General features: G+C 46.2%; 1 protein-coding gene across 3 annotated transcripts in view; it reads right to left on the bottom strand.

Annotated features, from left to right (window-relative positions):
• LOC146808464 (transient receptor potential cation channel subfamily M member 2-like) overlaps nt 1-22,695 on the bottom strand; it is a 1,747,278-nt gene that overhangs the window by 446,130 nt on the left and 1,278,453 nt on the right. For all 3 annotated transcript variants that reach the window (XM_085623572.1, XM_085623571.1, XM_085623573.1), the window contains one exon: nt 22,410-22,505. In XM_085623572.1, the coding sequence (XP_085479698.1) occupies nt 22,410-22,505 (96 nt within the window). The remainder of the gene's footprint in view (nt 1-22,409; nt 22,506-22,695) is intronic.

The raw sequence follows: 22,695 nt of genomic DNA, 5'->3' as shown, positions 1-22,695 counted from the left end.
GCCCTACTCACTGCCACCGACGACATCTGCTCCCTCCTCGACCGAGGCTAAATGACAGCCCTCATCTGCCTGGGCCTCTCGGCTGCCTTCGTCTCTGTCTCCCACCGCACACTAGCCACCAGAATCCATGACGCCGATATCCGTGGAAAGACCCTCGACTGGATATGCTCATTTCTCACTGGCAGAACTCAGCGAGTCAGACTCCTGCTCTACCTCTCGGAACCAATAGAAACCAACTGTGGAGTGCCCCAGGAATCCTCCCTTAGCCCCATCTTCTTCAACATCTACATGGGCAAATGCAATGTAGGCTTCCCTCGTGGATACTGTAGGTGAGGGGGCTTGAACTCATTAACTACTATCAGTCACACACACAGAACAGATGCAGTGTAAGCTTCCCTCATGGGTACTGTAGGTGAGGCGGCTTGAAGTCATTAACTACCATCAGTCACACACAAAGAGCAGATGCAGTGTAGGCTTCCCTCATGGGTACTGTAGGTGAGGCGGCTTGAACTCATTAACTACCATCGGTCACAAACACAGAGAAGATGCAGTGTCAGCTTTCCCCGTGGATACTGGAGGTGAGGCGCCTTGAGCACATTAACTTACCATCAGTCACACACACAGAGCAGATGCAGTGTAGGCTTCCCTCGTGGATACTGTAGGTGAGGTGGCTTGAGCACATTATCTTACTATCAGTCACACACACAGAGCAGATGCAGTGTAGGCTTCCCTCATTGATATTGTAGGTGAGGCGGCGTGAGCACATTAACTACCATCAGTCACACACACAGAGCAGATGCAGTGTAAGCTTCCCTCATTGGTACTGTAGGTGAGGCAGCTTGAACTCATTAACTACCATCAGTCACACACACAGAGCAGATGCAGTGTAAGCTATACGCAAACCGGACATGCACAACAAGTAGAAAAGGAACCTGGAAGACTGAAGTCAAGAGGCATGAACGCACGAGGCGTCTTATGGTGCAAAAACACTTTATAGAAGGTTCAAAACGCAACTTGTACATTTGAGGCAAAAGTATGAGAATGGTAGCAGTGAATCCAACACAGCAAAAGCGGGAAGTATGTGCTTGATGCCATGATTGTTGTAGGATGTGAACCAGAGTAAGAAACTAGGGCACTGTGAACACAAAGGCCATATCAGGAAGCATAGGAACAACCGATTTACAAATGAATACAAGAAGGTGAAAGAACATGATAAAGCAGGATGATTGACAGATAGATAGGAGGCACACAGGACTAGGAACGGGAGGGGTGAAGGAGTATAAGATGTTTGTATAAGGAAAGCCCCTGGGCTTCTGCTGCTGGCCTCCATGCTCCACCTGCTCTTCATTTTGGAGAAGTTTGGTATACTATTGTCGTACTTTCCTGGTAGTCGGTGCACTAGGCCTGATTAGGGTAAACTATGGCTAGCTGAGGTACCCAAACCAGTGTTGAATCCTAATTAAACTGTTTTAAGAAAGTGCATGCGTGGACACATCAGAACTGCAGGCTCAAATGGTCGACATGCAACAGAAGCAGGACAGAATGGCCAGGCAGCTCGACGACTATGATGGTCGGGCGCGTCGCAACAACGTGCGGATCTTGGGGATTCCGGAGCGGGAGGAGGGGCAGGCGGTGGACCTGTATGTAGAGGAACTTATCACCCAGAAACTCAAACCTAAAGCCATATCCAATTACTTCTCAATTGAAAGGGCACACAGGGTACCCGGGGGCAGGCCTAAACCTGGGGCCCCCCCACAACCAATTATTGCTAGAGTCTTCAACTACAGGGACAGGGACAGCATCATACAGACAGCCAGGGTTGGTCCCCCGTTAAAGATAGGCAACAGCGAATTGGCCTTTTTTCCAGATTACACTGCCAAGGTACAGGCCCAGCGACGGAGTTTCCAGGCAGTGAAACGTGAACTGCGGGACCGGGACATCAAATATTCAATGCTGTTCCCGGCGAAACTGAGGGTGGAATCAGGTGGGACCACATGGTTTTTCGAGTCCCCAGAGGAGACGTGGGACTGGATGGAGGGTAAGGCCGGGGCTGGCGGACGGAGGCAAGATCACGCTGGCAAATCACAGCGGCTGACTGGGGGCTGCCCGATGCCGCAGAGGCCAGGGCCCCCAAGGGTGGGGGGCCAGCCAGCAGACTCATAGCGACTGCCCCGGCGGAGTCGCCAAGGAGGACGCACCTGGGCATGCCCACAACCGAGTGCGGGACAGTTAACAGTAGGTGGAAACCCTCGCAAGACACACAATGGAGACACTAATGCTGTAAGAGGGTGAATAGACCCTATAGAGGGGGGCTAGTCAGAGGCTGGATAGATAACATGAATGGATGGCACTGTACAACCATTGTGATATGACCATGCGGGATGGAGCAGCTGACCCCGTGACATTTTTCGCAATCACGGGGGGGGTGAGAGGCACTCTGCCATGTTGGGGAGTGGGTAGTTTTAAAACCACAGGCAGGGGGGCAGGGAGGGGGGAGGGTTGGGTGGGGGTGGAACCAGAAGGAGGAGGTTTACAGAGTTATGGTTTGTTTGAGTTGACAGGGGGTACGTCCCCCAGCACAGACAGCTTCAACTATCAGGGAAGCATCGAGAATCTATGCAGACATATAGCAGCACTAGAGCACCAGCTACCATTTAGTTCGCAAACACCACTGACGCTCCGCAGCATTGGGCGATACTACCTCTACGATGACTGGGGGTGATAGGGATGTGTCGCTTTCTGTCCTTGCCTGGAACGTCAACGGGATGGGGGATAAGATAAAGCGAGGGGTGGTGCAACAGTATGTAAAGCGCCAATCCCCGGACGTGGTGTTACTGCAAGAGACGCACCTGGTTGGGAACAAAAGCAAAGCCCTAACGCGATGGGGATATAAACTTTTGGTACACGCGGACTACACTACAGGCTCACGAGGGACGGGTATCCTAGTTAAAAAGAATTTAGCCCTAATTGTGCACCGGACATGGGCGGACCCCCGGGGTAGATTTGCTGTTCTGGAAGCTCGAGGGGAGAGCATTAAATATAATCTCAGTATACCTTCCACCGGCATTGGGGAAAGACGCCCTAGCAGTCCTGGGCAAAGTAATTGTTGACCTCCCTACAGGCACCCTGATCATGGGCGGTGACTATAACCTCACAGTTGACGACGCCACGGACAGACACCCGCAAAGGCTAGGAGGTAAAGCAAGCAGGCTTATGCCGGACTTTCTAGCAGCTATGGGCCTCATAGACATAGGGCGAGATGCACACCTGGCCGCGCCGCAGTTCACTTACTACTCAAATGCGCACAAGAGCTCGTCCCGTATCGACTACTTTCTGACCTATTCGGCCACGTGAGGGGTTTTTTCACACTCCGAGTCCTCCCAAGAGGGATCTCCGATCACTCCCCGGTATGGATCGAATACACGCATTGGGAACGGCAGCCTAGAACCACGATTGTAATAGACCCTTGGTTGTTAAAGGTACCAGATATCAAGAAAGACCTACGCATACATACAAAACACTACTTTGACGAAAACCTAGGGTCGGTAGACTCGGCCTGTACCATATGGGAGGCATTCGAGGTGGTGCTGAAGGGGCGGGCCTTGGCATTAAAGACTGGATATACCAGTAACAAACGCAAAACGATTCTCCAGCTGGAGGTACAGCTTAAACACTGGGAAACTGAGTATGCAGCCAGGCCCACTGACGAGATACTACACCGCCTCACACTCAAGCAAGGGGAGTACAGGATGAAGGCAAGAGAACAAATGATGACCGAACACCTCAATATGCAACACAGGCTATACGAGCTAGGAGACAAGGCGGGAAAGACACTAGCGTGGCTCGAGAACCGGGATCAGGGGGAAAGATGGGTGCAGCGACTAGCTTTGGCCACGGGGGAGACGGTTACGCACCCCAAAGACATAGCAGAGGCGTTCGCAGAACACTTTCAGGAAATCTACTCCCCATCTACCGAATACACCGCGGAAGACTCCAGACAGCTCCTCGCAGACAGTGATCTCCCCACCCTTTCGGACCAAGATAGGCAGGCCCTAGATAGCGACCTCTCAGATGAGGAAATTCTTAAAGCAATAGCCCAGGTTCGCTCGGGCAAGGCGATGGGGCCCAACGGCACCCCTATTGAATTCCTGAAGGTGATGGGCTCGCAAATAGCCCCTCACCTTCGAGCCATGTACAATGAAAGCTATGAAACTGGCCGACTCCCCTCAGATCAACGCCTGGCCACTGTAGTGGTAATTCGTAAACCTGGGAAACCAGGAGACAACTGCGGATCGTATAGACCAATATCACTGATCAGTGTGGAGGCTAAAGTACTGGCGAAAATACTAGCCACGAGGTTGGTTGGGGTCATCTCTACCCTGGTACACCCGGACCACTCCGGTTTTATGCCAGGTAGGAACACGACGTTAAACATCCGCCGTCTCCAGAATGTATTGGCCCAGAAAAACTACATTGAGGAGGTCGCGGCGATTATATCCCTAGATGCCTCGATGGCGTTTGACTCTATAGAATGGCCATACCTATTCGAGGTGCTGGCGCGGTTTGGGTTCGGTCCTAAGATCCAAGCATGGGTGCGCCTCCTCTATGAGGACATATGGGGCCAAATACGGGTTAATAACCATACATCCCGAGCCTTTCAGTTAAGGAGAGGTACCAGACAGGGCTGCCCATTGTCGCCGTTACTATTCTCCATTATGCTTGAACCACTGGCGGCGTGGATTCAACGGGATGCAATGGTACGATGATTGAAGTGGGCGCCAGATCTGGAGGACAAAATGTCACTATCCGCAGATGATATCCTCCTCTATCTTGCCTCCCCATACCGGTCCATCAGGGTAGTTCTAGATATATTCACCAACTTTGGTAAATACGCTGGCTACGCGATTAACTGGACCAAATCTAAACTGTATATGCTCCATGGGCAGGTGCCCCCCCCTACCCCCCGGCTGTAGATTAGAGGTGGCTGAGGAAGCGTTTCGCTACTTGGGAGTGTATGTTACTGCAGATCTGGCCCTGTTCTACGGCCGCAACCTGGCCCCCCCGCTGACCCGACTGAGATCCGACGTCGAACACTGGCGGACACTGCCGCTCTCCCTGGCGGGTCGCGCCGCCTTTTTTAAGATGCTTGCACTCCCACGATTCCTATATATCCTTCAAAACTGCCCAAATAGGGTTCCAGATACCTACTTTACAGCGATAGAAGGTGAGGTGCGTTCGCTACTATGGAACGGAGGTGCCCCCCGGATATCGCTGAAAAAACTCACCAAAGGGTGGTACGACGGCAGCATAGCCTTGCCAGACCTGAAGCTGTACTATTGGGCCTCACAGTTGGTGGTGATAAATCACTGGCTGTATCGCCCCCCTGACGATCCAGCATTCGGGCTCGATAACTACCAGACCGGCCGTGCGGGATATCTGGGGGCGCTTTACTCCACGGGGAAAAAACAGGCATATGTAGGCCCCATGTCCCATACAATCGTCATCTGGCGCCGAGCGAATTCTCGATTAGGATGGGCAAACGTCCTTACAAAGGCGACACCGCTGTGGCAGGCCCAAAGACTTGGTTCACTATGTTTTCAACCAGGGTTCGACAAATGGGACCTAATTGGCATCTCAAAGGTCGGAGACTTGATGAAGAAAGGAGCCGTCCTTAGCTTTGAGGAACTGAAGACCACCTACCACATGGCGCAAGGTGAACTATTTCGCTACCTCCAGGTTCGGCATGCCCTCCAGACAGCATTCCCGGCCCCACAAGATATCCCTGACTCATCACCCCTAGAGGACAGACTATTAGATGGGCAATTGCACTCGAAGGCCATATCCCTGATGTACAAAAAGCTCTGTAACAACCTCCCTGATACATTTGAGGCGCTTCGAGAGAAGTGGCAACACGACATAGGACCCATTGAAGAAGAATACTGGAGGGAGGCTTTGTGGTCTCCCAGGGGGGCAGCGATCACCCTCCGATATTGACTGATCCAACTAAAGGTCCTGCATAGGGCCTATATCACGGGGGTGGATCTTGCGCGTATGGGGGCTAGGGAGGACTCACTATGTATTCGAGGGTGTCACCAGGAGGCCACTTTCTATCATACAATATGGGAATGTCCCGCGATCCGATCGATATGGGAGGGGGCTACAACTAAGCTCCAAACCGCACTGGGGAAAACCCTGACCCTTACGCCTCAGGTGGGCCTACTGAACATATGGGAGGATACAGACCTCACGGAAATAGAGCAGCAGATGGTAACGCTGGGCTTCACCCTGGTCAAGCGGGAAATAGCGAGCCACTGGGGGGCCGCAGGGGTGCCATCCATACGAACATGGGTACAGGAATTGGACAGATGTATGGTAGCTGAAAAGGAAGTCTTCATAATTTGGGGGTGCCCTAGGAAGTGGGAAACGAAATGGAAAGCGTGGAATAGATACAGAGGGTCCCCATGTACATCCCCACTGGTAGATTTGGCAATGCGACGGAAAGAACTTAAGGAAGTATTGAACCAAGGAGTGTAATTCATTCTATGTTATTCAGAAAAGTGTTTTATGTTGCTGCTGCTACAAATGTAATCCTGTATGTGCCACTGATAAAATCAATAGCAAACTCTCTGCAGTGCAGATGTTGTCAGAAGTCTTCAGCAAACCTAGAAATGTAAATTGGGAGGGCAATTCTACAGATTCTGAGGACAGTATAACCATAATCTCGTATTGCATGGACATACAAACAAACCCCTCCTGCCACACAGTTACAGTGCAACTGTCTCCTCAAGCGGTTATACCTGCACTCATTGGAAAATCTTCTGGTCTAAACAACGCTCCCTGGCATAAAACCAATGCACAGTCCACATGGACTCTGGCGTTGCTTCCTCAACTGCGCCCTCCTTTTGCTTCTTCCACACATGCCTGCCCTCTGTGTTGCTTCTGTCACACCACCCACATTGCTTTCTCCCCTCCCCATGCCCTCCATGTTTGTCTGCCCTCACCAGCGGCCTCAGTGTTGCTCCACCCACCCCAACCCTCCATGTTGCTCACCCTTCTCCTGCTCTTCATTTTCTAATCCAAATTGGTGAATAAACAAGTATTTGCAATGCAATAGGTCTCGCATTCACGTAACTTTGAGATATTGACATTGTAAGTGACAATGCCTTTTATTTATCTCTGGATTTCAGTGGTGCAGATAGCCCTATGGGGGCCCGTGGTGTTCTCTGCATTTGCTGCTCGCAATGGCCGCAGTGAAGAGCGGAGGGGGTAGGGGTGCTCGCGAGTATTGACTCCGTTGCCGCCGCACAGCAAACGCATTGAGCGGGGGAGGCCTTAGTGTTGCTGCCTAGAGAGGGCAGGTGATAGCGGGGGAGGCCACCGCCCCCTAAAACTCATGGACCCCCCCACCACCCCAGCTACGCCCGTTTGGTTTTTAAACCAAAAATAAAAGGCGTTGTCAAATACAATGCCAATAGCTTAAACTTGCGTAAATGGGAGACCTATTGCATTCCAAATGCTTGTTTACATTGGTAGCCATCACTGACGTCCTTTATCAACTGCAAATAATACAAACCTAGAGCACAATCAATTTCCCTCAGCAGAACATTTTCATTCTGCTTCCCTCTCAGCCTTGCGCCTGCTCCCTCTGTTGCCTCCTTTAAGGGCTCGAACCCAGCTTATCCATTATTGGCCCTTCCCCTTCCCAGGCCCTTTTCCAGTCTTTGCCTGTTCTCCCTCAAGGCCTTTGCCAGACTTGGGCTTGGTCACTTCCTGGTGAAGTCCTGGGCCAGCCCCTTCTCCTAGCCATCCCCAAGTCTTTCCCCTTCCCTGACCCTTTTCTAGGGTTGGCTTCCATCTCTCCCACCCAAGTCTGCGCTTCCCCCATCTGGTGCTTTGCATTTGTTTGGCCTGCCCCCTGTCCAGTCACTTTTTCAGTTTTGGCCTACTTGGTCTCCAAGCCCATTACCAGCTTTGGGTCGTCCTTTGCCTGTGGACAACATCAGGACATTATTGCAACCATTACATCATCTTTAAAAAGTAATATGCATGGGAGAGCACACGCAGCACCAATCAAGATGGCCGCCTAACCCCCAGAGCTATTACTGCAGCGGGGAATGCAGTGCTAACTATCGCGGCTCCAGCAACCTTTGATCGGTGGAGCAAAGAGATAATCAAATGGGAAGAGCTCCTGCAGGTTTCTCTTCCTTTTTTATGTACCTCCAATGCTTCTGTCTCCTGAAATGGCAAAATCTCCCGGAAAATCGGCTCCGGCCGCCATTTTGTTTTTTTTATGATGGAGATTTCAATCTTCTCAGGTATTTTGCCCGCACATTGACTTCTACCATTATAATATGTTACTTTGGAATAACTACTCCTTTGTGTGACCAGGAGTACGCTTTCATTTTGCTTGTGATGCACTCTGCGCCAAATTCCTGGATTTTACCTTGACCTAGGACTTTACCTCATCTATAATGCTCTTCTTCATGTGCCTTATATTCATCCCTTGCAAAAACAACAATTGATGGACAGAATGCAGAACAATGTCATACATTCACCCCAGTACAGAGATCTGGGCCTAAATCCATCGTTTTTTTGCTCACCATGCCGTTCCAGTTTGAAAATGCCAGAAACCGGTCCTAGGAAGCTTGTTTCCGGTCCAGGGAAGACATGGCTTGGCAGTTCGGGCTGGACTGTTCCCATGAGGCACAGGGTCAGACTGATTTGCATATGGCCATGTCTGAACTGGGGTGGCAGAGTGGGCTAAAGAACGGTGATGGATTAAACCCAGATCAGTTGACTGGGGGTGAGTGCTTGCAATGTTCAACACTCCGTCCATCATTTCCTTTGGTTTTTGCTTTGTCCGCCATAAGTTGGCAGGGTATGCTCAGACGTGAGTCCCTTGCTCACTTTGCCACTGGATTCAAGCAAGCCTGGCTGAAGACGGCTGAAATGCCAGAAACCGGTCCTAGGAAGCTTGTTTCCGGTCCAGGGAAGACATGGCTTGGCAGTTCGGGCTGGACTGTTCCCATGAGGCACAGGGTCAGACTGATTTGCATATGGCCATGTCTGAACTGGGGTGGCAGAGTGGGCTAAAGAACGGTGATGGATTAAACCCAGATCAGTTGACTGGGGGTGAGTGCTTGCAATGTTCAACACTCCGTCCATCATTTCCTTTGGTTTTTGCTTTGTCCGCCATAAGTTGGCAGGGTATGCTCAGACGTGAGTCCCTTGCTCACTTTGCCACTGGATTCAAGCAAGCCTGGCTGAAGACGGCTGAAATGCCAGAAACCGGTCCTAGGAAGCTTGTTTCCGGTCCAGGGAAGACATGGCTTGGCAGTTCGGGCTGGACTGTTCCCATGAGGCACAGGGTCAGACTGATTTGCATATGGCCATGTCTGAGCTGGGGTGGCAGAGTGGGCTAAAGAACGGTGATGGATTAAACCCAGATCAGTTGACTGGGGGTGAGTGCTTGCAATGTTCAACACTCCGTCCATCATTTCCTTTGGTTTTTGCTTTGTCCCTTATATTCATCCCTTGGCTTTAATTTTTATTTTTTTAAATTTTTTGTCCTCATTTGCCATTACCTCCATCCACCGAAGGGAAGCCAACCACCACACAGGTCTGCCTTACAATATTTTGTCGATCTATCCACCTTCGTGTCATTTTCCAGGCAGTATTTGGTTAGTAGGCGGGAGACTACCCCTTTGAGTAGAAAACGGAGAAACTCCAGTCAATGATGACCGACCAGGGAAAATTGCATACGGGAGAGACCACTTCCCAAAGTCTTCTGGAGCATAGTTGACAATCATTGGACCCGGGGGGGGGTGGGGGGGGGGGGGAAACCCCGGTATCCTATCTCCAGTTTATTAACAAGTCCCAGAAGGGCAGATTTCTTTTAGAACATGATCTAGCCAAGTCAGTCTTAGAAGTTTCATACAATGATGTTAGCCAAGCTACATGTGATGGGGTCTTGGCTTCCACCCAAAATTTACATATTTGTCGTCTTGACAGGATAATAAAATAAAAAAGAAAGGACTTTGCCTGTCCATTTATGTTTTCCTCCAATCCGAAAATTATTAGCGGCAGAGTAATATTCAAACATATACTTAAGATTGAATCCAAGGTGACTTTTACTTCCTCCCAGAACAGCCTAATAGCCGGGCATTCCATGAACATGTGTGTATCTGAAGCTGCGACCAAATTGCACTTATTGCATTTCTTCCCTGAAAGAAACTTGGAGAGCCTTAGGGGTGAAAGGTAGGCCCAATGCAGGGTGAACAAGTGATTACGTCTTAGCCAGGCTGGTTTCACTATTTTGTAGAGAAAAGAAAAAGATCTCAACCATAAGTCCTCACACTGAAAGGCCAACTCCTTTCCCCATAACTTGTCTGGCAAGGTGAAATCTCCGTCTGCCTCCTCTACCATACACCAGTACCAGATTGCCACTTCTTTACCCCCTTCTTGCTTTTCCACCAGCTGTTGTTCGAACTGACTATATTTCCCCACTTGAGGACCTTTCCTGTTTTCTGCACGTGCCCAACTATCCAACTGTATGTATTTAAACCTAGAGAAAGCCATACCCACCTTTTCCCTCAGCACCTCCCAGTCTTGTACCCTTCCTTCCACCAGTATCTCTCCCCATCTTAAAATCCCGGCGACTTTTAACAGAATTGCTAGGGTGTCCTGCATACAGGGTGGGAGCCCAGGAGAGTCCCAGACCGGAGCGAAGTTAGAATAATAATGTAGCCTGACATATTTTCTAATCTGAACCCAATTTAATATGGCTGACTGCAGAGTCTTTAATCTTACTTTTTTTAAATAATTAATGTCTCCAAACTTAAATAGAAATCCATCCTGTGCAATATCTACTCCCCCTAGCATAGCCCTGAACATAACCCCCAAAGATGATGTTGCGGGAGTTTTCAGCAGCATCCTGGAATAAGTTAGCTGGAATGCCCACGCATAATATAACAGATCTGGCAAAGCCAGCCCTCCCTTTTCCCTTCTCCTTCGCAACTTCTTCCAGGTCAGCCTAGCTGTTTTAAAATTCCAGATAAACGAATTTATTTCTCGCTGAGTTTTTTCCACTTTTTTCCGTTCGAAAGACAGAGGGATTGAGTTAAAAATAAAAGTGAATTTTGGAAGGATGGACATTTTGACTAGATTTATTCTCCCAAAAATTGAGAGTGGCAGGAACGTCCAAGATTTCAAAAGTTTCCTACTTTCCATGGCAACCCGGTCTAAATTAATCTGTGCCAAACTTCCCATGTAATGAGTATACCCAGGTATCTCATGGATGATACAACTGTAAACTGTAAATTTGGAACATTCCAACACATAATCTCTGTTTTGCTAGCATTGATGTCATAACCAGAGATTTGCCCGATTTCTCCTGCCTTTTTAATTACCATCGGAAAATCTCTCTGCGGGTCTGATGTATACACCAGAATATCGTCCGCATACAGCGCTGTCCGCTTCTCCCTTTCACCAAATACGAAGGGAGGAATATCCACTTCATCTCTCAGAGCATGAGCGAACGGCTCTATATAAAGATTGAATAAAAGCGGGGATAGCGGGCAGCCCTGTCTAGTACCTCTAGTAATTTTTATTGATTCTGTTAGGGTGCCGTTGACTAGTAATCTAGCTGTAGGGGCCCTGTACAGTGTCTCGATTACCGAACAAAAGACCTCCCCCAGCCCGAACCTTCTCATAACCTCCACCAGATAGGGCCAATTGACCCTATCGAAGGCTTTTGTGGCGTCTAGGGTCAGGGTGGCCAATGGAAGAGAAAAGGTAGTTGCGATATCAATCGCCCCTACCAAGTCTCGAGTATGGTCAGCCAACTGGCGTCCCCTTATAAAACCCCTTTGATCTTGATGAATTATTGATCCGATTACCTCCCCCAATCTAAATGCCAAAATAGATGTAAAACTTTTGTAATTATTTAGAAGGGAAATCGGCCTACAAGACCCACATTCCGAAAGCCTTTTTCCAGGCTTTGGGATAAGGACTATCGTGGCCTCCTTCCATGAATCAGGGGGCTTCTCCCCTCTCAAAAGGATGCCATTAAAAAGGCTTGACAATATTGGGGTAGTAACGGGGCTTATGACTCGATATAGTTCCCCGGGTAAGCCATCCGAACCCGCGGCTTTCCCCTTCTTCAGATGACCGATCACTTTTCCCACCTCCTCTTCTGAAATCTCCTTCTCCAAATAAGCTCTTTGTGATGTTTGCAAAGTTGGTAAGTCAATGTTATTTAGCCACCTCTCCCTATCTTCCGGGTCGTCCCTGAGCTCTTCCTTGTATATTTCTTGGAAGAATTCTTGAAAAGCAGTCCCTATTTCCCAATCCGAAGTCCTAATATTAGTCTCTCCGTCACGTTTAATCTCTTTAATATGCTTTCTGGCCTGTTCTGTTTTGACCTTCCACGCAAGAACCTTTCCCGCCGCTTCCCCAAATTCAAAGTGGGAAATTTTGCTTGCTTCCCATCTTTTAGTTAGCCTTTCTTGTAGTATACTCTCAAGCTGACATCTCAGGTTAGCCTGTTTTCCTGCCACCCCCAAGGATGCCATGTTGGGGCCCAGCTGCTGATCTATCCTAGCCAACTCCAGCTCAATATTTTGTACTTTCTCCCGATAAACTTTCCTTCTATAAGTAGCTCTGTTAGTAATGAAGCCCCTTATAAAAGCCTTCATGGCATCCCAAACTATATTGATGTCTGCCGAGCCCAAATTTATATAAAAAAAAGACTTTACCTCTGCTGACAGGAAATTGTTCTCCTCCTCTTCTGATAGTATCGTACGGTCAAAAGACCAGGAGGATTCTTTCTTGTGAGTGGCCCCTTGAAGATCAAAAACAATGGCCATATGATCCGACATATGTGAAGGAAGGTAGTTAATCTCTTTTAGCGAATCTTTTAAGGTGTAGCTAAAAAGGGCATAATCAATTCTTGATTTGTGTTTATATTTAAAATTCTGAAAAGAAACCCCCAGCTTGTTACCTGACCTTTCCCTCCATACATCTGCTAGTCCGAGGTTTTCCATTATATCCAACAAAGTCAACCTAGATTTAGATGGGACTAGTGCTCTTGACTTAGGGGACTTATCTACCAAAGGATTAAGCACTATGTTAAAATCACCAACCCATATAACTGGGTCCTGTAGGAGTATGCGTTGGTTCTGAATTATTTTCAGGTGAGAAGGGTCATCTTGATTCGGTCCATAATATCCTACCAATGTTAACGGTGTGCCCTCCAATACAATACTCGAAATTAACCATCTCCCGCTACGATCTTCCTTGCAATCCAAAATTTGAACTTTGACCTATTTAAAAAAAATAATTAGTATCCCTCTTATATTGGCGGATTGGTCCGTACATAGAAACGTCTCTACCCAACTTTGTTTTCTTAGTATCAGAGACCTCTAGCTTTAATAAATGGGTTTCCTGGATGACGATGGCCTGTGCAGGAGAATCTCTCAGATATTGTAGAATTTTATGTCTACGACTCTCTACACGTAGTCCATTGACATTCCAGGATAAAAACCTAATAGAGATCATTTGTGATTACCTTTCTCCCTTTCCCTTCTCTTTCCTTAGATCTCCCTCTCTTTCTCTTTTCTTGCTAATTTTAGGTCGTCCCCCAACATTATTTTCCACTACCATGGAGACTATATTGTCACATGTGTAACCATAAGCTAGGGTAGACCATTTCTCTACTGATGGAAAGCTTATAAAACAAACTACATTTTTAACCTTTGTGAGGTCTGACTCTTGAGAAGTTTTATTATTTTTCCCCACTTCCCCCTGTATCCCCCCCCCCCACAGCCCTCCCCCCTACCCTGGAAATCCCTTCCTTCCTAACTCTTGCCAGATGTGTGGCAAGGTTTACATCTCCCCCCCCAGTCCTGCTCTTTTTTTTTTTATTATTTATTTATTTTTCAAAAATGGTGGTGATTTGTGAAAAAGAAAAAGAAGTAATTTCTGCGTGTCCAGGATCTCCTTTCTCTAGGTCCCCCTATTACTTTAGAGTCTAAAAAGAAAGACTGAACGGTGGAAAAAAAAAGAGAGCAGGTAACCCCATCGAATAAAAAAAACAAAGGTTTATTTATTTATTTATTTCTTTTGTTGTTTTTTTTAATATATTTTTTTTTCTTCTTTTCCTCCCTTCACTTTTTTTTTTTCTCTCCCCTTTCCTCCTTCCCGATTTGTTTTTTTTTCTTTTTACTTTTCCTTTATACTTTTTCAAAATAGTGTCTAACCCATCTGGCCCAATTCCAACATGGTACTTTTACCCCTTTACTATAACAGGGAAAAAAAAGAAAAACAACAAGACGAAGAAGGCTGAAAAAGATCCAGTTAACCCAGTCTTTAGACATCCCCCTCTTCAACTCGTTCCCGTCTTTCCTAGGAGTTCGTCTACTTTGATGGGAGAACGAAAATTGTGCATCTTGTTGTTGTACATAACCCGCAAAAATGCGGGAAATCGCATCTGGACCGTGGCCCCCACCGCCCTAAGTTTTTCCATCCTCTGGCCCAGTTCCCAATGCCGCTCCAATGTCACTCTAGAAAGGTCTGACCTAATTTCGCAATGAAAATCGGGGCCCTTGAGTGTCTTTGATTTTAAGGCAAGGTTCAACATTTTTTCTTTCAAGGAGTATGTCTGGAAATTTACCAGAATCTTGCGTGGTTTAGTTCTGCCGGGATTAAGGCGGAAGGGGTCACGATGAATCCGCTATATGTCCTTTTCTAATACCTCTGCAGTTTCATCCACTTTGAGCGAGTCTCTCAAAAGTGACACCACAAATGCTTTTAAATTCTCCCCCTCTCTTCCCTCAGGAACTTTCAAAATCCGCAGATTATTCCTCCGCGAAAAGTTCTCAAGTGACTCAACCCTCTCCTTCATAATTTCCCCTTCCCTCCGCAAAACTGAAATCTCTCCCTCAGCTACCTCAAACTTTGCTTTTAGGGACCCCACCTCTCCCTCCAAGCGTTCTGTTCTGTCACAGAGCACATCCACTTTCTTTTCCAGTGTTTCGCATACTGCTCTTATTTCCATCTGATTTGCCTTTGATATAGCAAATCACAAAATCACTCGAGAATTGTTTGATTCCCTTTCCCCTCTCCCACCTTCGTTCCCCATACAAGTGTCCACCGCGCCCCCCTTGTCTTGTACTTGCATTATATCAACATTATCGAGGGAAGAGCCGGTAGAAACAACAATAGGGCTAAAGGTAGAGGCAAAGGTGTGCTTGAGGATAGTAAGAGAGGTGGAAAGGGGAGGGGGGGCAAGGGAGTGCTGAGCTCCCTAAAATGAGGGCCTGTAAAGCCTGTAGAGCCAGTGAAGGCTGGGGTGTTCTGGGGAGTGGAGGCCTGCCTGTGTGCACTCCCTTGTCCGGGCCATCACATAACTCAGGCAAGTTAGCCTCAGCCATACTTGTCCTTTTTACTGAATTACCGGATCCCTCCGAATTGATGGTCAGGACCTGGGGGAGTACTTTGAAGAAGGAGCGAAGAGAGGGAGTAACCCGCACTACACTGTTCAATCTACTATTATCTTTGCCCCTTCTTCTTTTACCAGACTCCTTACTCAGATGGCCCCCCCTGTTCTTTTCACTAGGGAAATCCGAACTCCGACCACCTTCAACTTGATCTCTCCCAAAACCGGGGTTTATGGAGGGGTTCTCCACCACTAAGATACACAGGCCTTCTTTAGCACCTGATTTTAAGCCTCGTACGCTTTTCCCTCTTCCCTGTCTTTTCCCCTTACTTATTATAGGAGACCCCCCCCCCCCCCCAAGTGTTTTCCTTAGCTTATATTCTCTATTTCCTGCCCCAACCTCCTCGGTCTTTCCCCCCTCCCCCCCCCTCTTTTTCAAAGTCACACCCCCCTTGGGTAGGGACTGCGGGGCCCCCTGCGGTTTCTTGGGCTTCCAACGTGGCAGTCACCGACCCTCCTCCCACACCCCTCACCAAACCTCTAAGCCGGAGCCCACGAACTGCCGCTCTGCGACCCCTCCTCAGCTCCACAGCTGCTTCTCTCCACTTCAAGATGCAGGAGGGGAGGGAGGGGGGGGGGGGGGGGTGGGAGTCCTCCCACCAGAACCAAACACAACCGCTCTGCCTCGCAATCCTCCGGGTGTGGTCCGCCGGGTGGGATGGGTCATTTATTGTCAATGAAAGTGAACGCCAGTCTTTCGGTTCTTGAGGAACGTTGGTGCTATCAAGTGTACCCAAGTCTGCAACACAAAAAGTCCAGTGCGATGCAGGGTGCCTACTCTCCACGGACCCGCACCACACCAATCCGCCCCCCCCCCCCGAAACCAGGGATGAGAAACCCACACGAAAGCCAATCGAAACCCCGGGCTCCGGCACCGAACCGCCCGATACCGAACGCTGGACCCAACAAGGACAGCCCCCTCCCCGTCTCCACCTACGGGACGAGCACCAAGCAGGGCCGCCAAGGGGGTCACCGCCACCGCTGAAAATTACCGATGAAGCGTCACCCGGAGCACCCGGAGCTCCCAAGATTCCCGCAGGACTCCGAGGCACATAACACAGCCAAATCAGCCCGACTCACTCCCGACTCGTCACCATCCTGAAAAGCAGCAACGCAATGAGCAGGAGCAGGAACTCCGAGAGAGACGTGCGCGCCGCGCTAGCCCGCGGCCGCCATGTTTTCCCCGCCCTTGGCTTTAATTTTTGCTATATTTACGAGGTACCTGATCTCCTAAGCGCAAATGTATTTCTTCCTATTTCAACAGTGCTTCAGTGCTTCACTACTTTCAATACTCTGTGCTGCGCAGTTATTTCAGTTGCTGTGGTTGTTGCTGGCGGTTTCTCCTGTGTATCACTGAAGTGTGTTGCTCCTCCATTTTATAGGTAGGAGTAAGAGGTCAGTTACTACCAGCAGGAGATTCCCGGCCCGCCCCCCTCTTTTGAAACCCCCTCATTTGGATTTTACGCTCAGTGGTGCTTTTGAAATGGCACATTCTGGTTCTTCAAAATCTTCAAGTTCATCTGTATCTTCCACCAAAATGCAGTCTCCAGCTTCTACTGTCAAACGTCTCAAGCAAGACCTTCCCTCTCCGCCGAAATCGGCTTCTCCTGTTTCCTTAGATATGGTCCTTGACGAAATGCGCGCCTCACGCCCTTTCATTAAAGAGACTAACTCACATCTCCAGCTGTTGGACACCAAATGGGCATCTATGGAATCCCGTATCACTAATGTGGAGCATCAAGTCGGTGACTTACAGAATTTTCCTACTAAAATATCTACTTTAGAGAGGAAGGTCTCTTTGCTCAAGAAATCGTCAGAGGACCTTGAAAACAGACGCAATATTCTACGCCTGTATGGCCTTCTTAAAGGTTTGGATTGGACTGACCCTGTCCAGTTCTTCAATACCTTTATTATAAAACTTCTGGACCTTCCTCCTTCTACAACGCTCCGCATTCAACGCGCTCACAGGTTAGGTCCTCGTCTATCCTCATCTGCTGCACCTTAGATGCCAAGGGGTGTGATATTTTTATTTTTGAAATTTACAGACCTGTTACTAGTCTTAAAGGCAGCCGAGCACAAAAAGCCGCTAGTTTGGCTAGGCTCTAAACTTTACATTTCGCAGGATGTCTCACAGACAACAGATAAAATGACGGAAAGAGTTCCTTGATCTTCGTCCAGCCTTGCGTTCACTTGGAGCACGTTATGGACTTTTCCACCCTTTCATGTTCAAGGTAACCTTCCAAAACAATACTTCCCCTTTTGATGATCCAGCTGACTTGAAGGAACGTATCCACTCACATTCCTCCTCTTCTATGGAAACTTCCAGTCCGCTTTCTTCCTCAATATCCCCCATAACGCAACTCATTTATTACCATGTATGGTTACTTGCTGTTCTTTTGTTTTCTCTTACAGGTTGTTGATGGTGACCATTTAATATGCGTTATCTTTAACTCTTCATGTGAATGTATTCTACTTGCTCTTTTGCAGATGTTTCCCTTGATGTCTCTCTCTTCGTTTTCCAATCATTCCATTTGGTTTCCCATTGTGGTGTTTCCTCCCCGGTTGGTTGTGTCATCTTCTCTGTGTCGCTACTTCCTGCCTGCTTCCTTTATTTATTCCCCTTTAAAGGTACGTATTCCAGTCAATCTTTCCCTTTTTTCTACTTCTGTTTGTCATTTCAATTTGCATCAAGTGTTGACATGTACGGTCTTCTTCTAGTGCTCTTTTTTTCCCTCTTCTCTTTCCTTGATCAATTTCTGTTCTTTCTTTCATTTTCTCGCTATTGCATATTTTGTTTTGTATATCGTTTTAATGGATTTACATTCAGAGTTATATCCTGGAATCTGAAGGGTTTTATTAATCCGATTAAAAGACAGAGAATCCTTTCCCATCCTGCCTCCTTAAACCCTGATTTGGTTCTCTTACAAGAGACTCACCTTACAGAAATTGAAGCGTTAAAATTAAAAAGAGGCTGGGTGGGTTCAATTTTATTCTCCCCGTCTGCCAATAAGAAAAATGGTGTTATAATCTTATGCCACAAAAAATTGAACTGTAAAGTTATTTCGCAAGAAATTGACAGACGGTAGATGGTTATTAGCGAAGTTGTTAATTAATAATGTTTCTTTAACTGTTTTTAATGTTTATGGGCCTACACATCCTGATTATTCCTTTTGGCCATTGATTACGCAGAGATGTATTCAATTTAGAGAGGATCTCTTCATTTTAGGAGGGGATTGCAATCAAGTCGTAGATCCATTTCTTGACCGCCAGTCACAAGTTCGTTTTGTTCCTAGTAAGACTCACAAACATTTTCTTAACACTATCTCAAGCACACCTTGTAGATTCTTGGAGACTCTCCCACCCAGATACTCTTGACTTTTTTTTTTTACTCCTCCTCACTCTTCCCTTTCCCGCCTTGATTATATCTTTCTCTCTCAATCTTTGTCTCAAAACCTCTTATCTTCCTCTATTGAGCCTATAGTTATCTCAGATCATGCTCCAATAGTAACTGATATTAATTTGCTTCCTCCAAATCCCGGGTCTTCCCGATGGTGTTTTAATAACTACTTCTAGACCCTCTTTTCTCCTCTTCCTTTCACTCTTTTGCAACTGAATTTTTTTACCTTAATAATGACCCCCATTCCTCACCCCATATTGTAAGGGACTCTTTTAAAGCAACTGAGAGAGGATTCATTATAGATTTTGTTTCAAAGAAAAAGAAACGCTTCCTTCAACAACAAAAGGCTGCCTTGTCGAATATTATATACCTCTTCGATGGACTCCATCTCACCAGAGTTGATACGCGCTAAATTAGCCTTTAATAAAACTACTACTGATAACGCGTCCTAAATACTTCTCCGTAGTAGCGCTCACTACTACGTGGCTGTAATAAAGCGGGTAAGCTCATGGCAAATTATCTAAAAACACGCATCTCCAAATGGTTCCCTCTTGAATAAAGATCAAGACACCCTCAATGAATTCAAACTCTTTTATAAAGATCTTTACACATCTGAAACCCCTCCTTCCTCTACTCTTATCCAAGATTATCGAAATAAACTTCCAACTCCTTCCAACTCTCATCTTAATCTTTCTGATCTCGAAACAGATTTATCCCTTACTGAATTATCCACTGCTTTAAATACCTTGAACAAAGCCCTTTGACCCAGATGGTTTTTCAGTCGAATTTCATCTACACTTCCCCAAATTACTACTCCCTAAACTCTTAAATCTCTACCAGTCATTTTTTCTAACTGGTAAGACAGAAGGTGCCTTTCAGGAAGCTACAATTTGCCTCATTCATAAAGAAGGTCGCGACCCCATGTTTTGCAAGAATTATTGTCCGATTTCTCTGGTCGATGTAGATTATTAGCTATTTGCCAAATCACTTGCTTTACGCCTAGACCCTCTTATGCCTCATCTGATTGGTAAGGAGCAGTGTGGTTTCGTCAAAGGTAGACTTACTTCAGATAATTTTCGTCTCTTTCTCAAGGTTTTAAATAAAATCCTTCCCTTTCCACATCCTTAGCGGCCATTTCTGTTGATGCAGATAAAGCTTTTGATAGCGTGGATTGGTCCTTCTTATTTGCTTCGTTAAAATGGCATGGTTTCAGTCCAAAATTGATTTCTCTCATCTCCTTACTGTATTCTGCCCCTAGAGCCTCAGTCTTAGTTAAGGGGTGTGTCATCTTATTTTCCTCTTCAGAGTGGTGTTCGCCAAGGTTGCCCTCTTTCCCCTCTCCTTTTTATTTTAGCTCTTGAACCATTTCTATCTTCTATTCGTAATAATGATTCAATTTCTGGGTTTTCTTATAGTGACCATCAATTAAAACTTTATGCTTACGCATATGATATCTTACTCTTTATTTCTGCGCCCCTTTTTCTTTCCTGGTGGGGTCGGCTAGATTCAATCAAAATGATGATTACCCCTTTAAATTTATACAATATCTATGCTTCCTGTTCATATTTTTGCTTTTTATTTTAAGCAGATTGACTCGTATTTCTCTGAATTTCATTGAAAGGATAAAAGGGCCAGGATCTCCGTATCTTCCCTTCGTCGGCCAAAGTCTACTGGAGGTGTGAACTTTCCTGACTTTCGTCTCTACCAAAGGTCATTTTCTCTTCGTCAGGCATCGAAATGGCTACTCCCCGACCCCTCTCCCTTTACCCCTCTTTGGCTATATATTGAACAGATCTCATCACTACCCTTCTATTTAAAGGAAGTTATAGCCTTCTATGCTAAAACCTCCCATACCACTCTTCCTTTGTTTAAACACACTTGTTCCCTTTTGAAACAGCTAATACATCCAGATCCCATCTCTAGGGAATCCTTTTTCAAATTCTCTAATTTGGCACAACTCTCTTTTTCTCATTAACAGACCCATTTTTGGGAAACCTTGGAGGCCAAAAGTTATAATTTGGGTCAAACATCTTTTTGATGGACTGTCTCCATGTTCATTTCCCCAAGTGCAAACCGTATTCCACTACCCCCCGATCCTTTTTACAGAAATTCACTATTCTAATGACAGTTATTCTTGATGTGTATTACTCTCTTCCCTCTTCGTCCCCTCCTATTGTTCAAAACTCTCTTCTTCAAATACTCTTCTCTCTGCCTAAGGCTTCCCTTATTTATAAGTACTTCTTAGCCCTAATCCCGATAGTGTAAAATCCAAGTTGGAACTCTTGGGAATCTGACCTGGGATGTGAATGGAATGTAGTCTTTTGGGACAAACTTTGGTCCCGCTCTTTAAAAATATCTCGCTCCGCTTCGCTTACACAATCTCTATTTTTCCTTTATCATAGACTTTATCTCACACCTGTATCCATTGCGCGCTTTTCACTTTCCTCTGACTAATTGTTGGACCTGTGGTTCTTCTAACGCTAGTTTCATGCACCTTCTCATTCTTTGCCCTTCAGTTTCTATCTTTTGGGGGAAAGTTTGGTCCTATGTCTCTCACCGGTTTCATATTTCCATCCCCTTTTCTATTCCTCTTCTTTTTTCTGGAAGTCTGACTCCATGGATATACCTTCCTCTTATCATGGTCTTTACGATCTTATGCTTGCTTTAGCCTTCCAACATATATATCTCAACTGGAAATCACTCACAAAACTATCTATACTACACTGGTGGAATAGCCTTTGCCAAATTTCATCGACTTGACACTGCTTTCGCTTCCGCCTGTAAGCCAAGGATTATTAGGGATCTTTTTTGGTTACCCCATACTAATTATTTAGATCAACTAGTCCTAACAGATAAGCCTTGTTTACATTCTGAAAATGTTAAACCTCCTTGAATGCACGTTTTCTCTGTTCTTCTATTTATAATCCTTGTTGGCTTATTGTATAGAATTCATTAGACATTCTTTCACATTTCTTTGTAATATGCACTACCCTATTATACCAATGTATAAAATGTTTTCCTCTCATTTCTCCTTCTCTTTCCCTTACCCCCTTTTTCCCCTTCATTTCATATAAAATTTAAAATAACTTAGATTTTTAATACTAACCAATACTTCTGTTATATTCCTAGTGATTATATTTACTCTGTATTGTTGGTTTTTTATTTATTTTGTTAATTTTCAATAAAGCTTTTTAAACAAAAAAAAAAGTAATATGCATGTACAGGGGCATGTGTGACCGATTGTGACAGAGACAGTATGTGTGAATATGTGTATTTTTAAAGACTGGTTTCGTGGTGGTGAAAATACCTCTCATAAAAATGTTCTGAAATTTGAAAATGCAAGAGCTGAGTGTGTTTCTATGGGTTCAGGTCAGATGAGACCGTCTCTCTTATGATAAACCTTATGTGACATAAATCTGCCCATATTTCTGCCCTCCGATTCTAATAGAGCTTTGAAGAAACCTGCACTCACCTTAACTTTGGATTTGAAGTTGGAGGCCTTTACATCTCTCTTACCTTTTGGAGCCGCTCTCATCTGTCGACGAGTCTCCTTTCACTTGAGCCTCTTGACATTCCCCTCTGGTATGATCTTTTTCACCTTCTGTATTTTCCCTGTTTAAAAGCGTCAATATCAATAATCAAAGATAATTAATCAAATACCAAACATGTACATTATGAAATAAACATGACAGCAAAATGAAACAAATACCATATGTTGACTTTTTTTGGTTAAAATGCCATAGAGAAAAAACACTTGGGGCAAAGAAGTTGGGGGAAGCATGCTCAGGATTGAGAAAGAGTT

Source organism: Triturus cristatus, chromosome 8, assembly GCF_964204655.1.
Source record: "Triturus cristatus chromosome 8, aTriCri1.1, whole genome shotgun sequence".
Lineage (NCBI taxonomy): Eukaryota > Metazoa > Chordata > Amphibia > Caudata > Salamandridae > Triturus > Triturus cristatus.
Note: the sequence above shows the minus strand (reverse complement) of the source record. Positions and strands in the feature narration are given on the sequence as shown.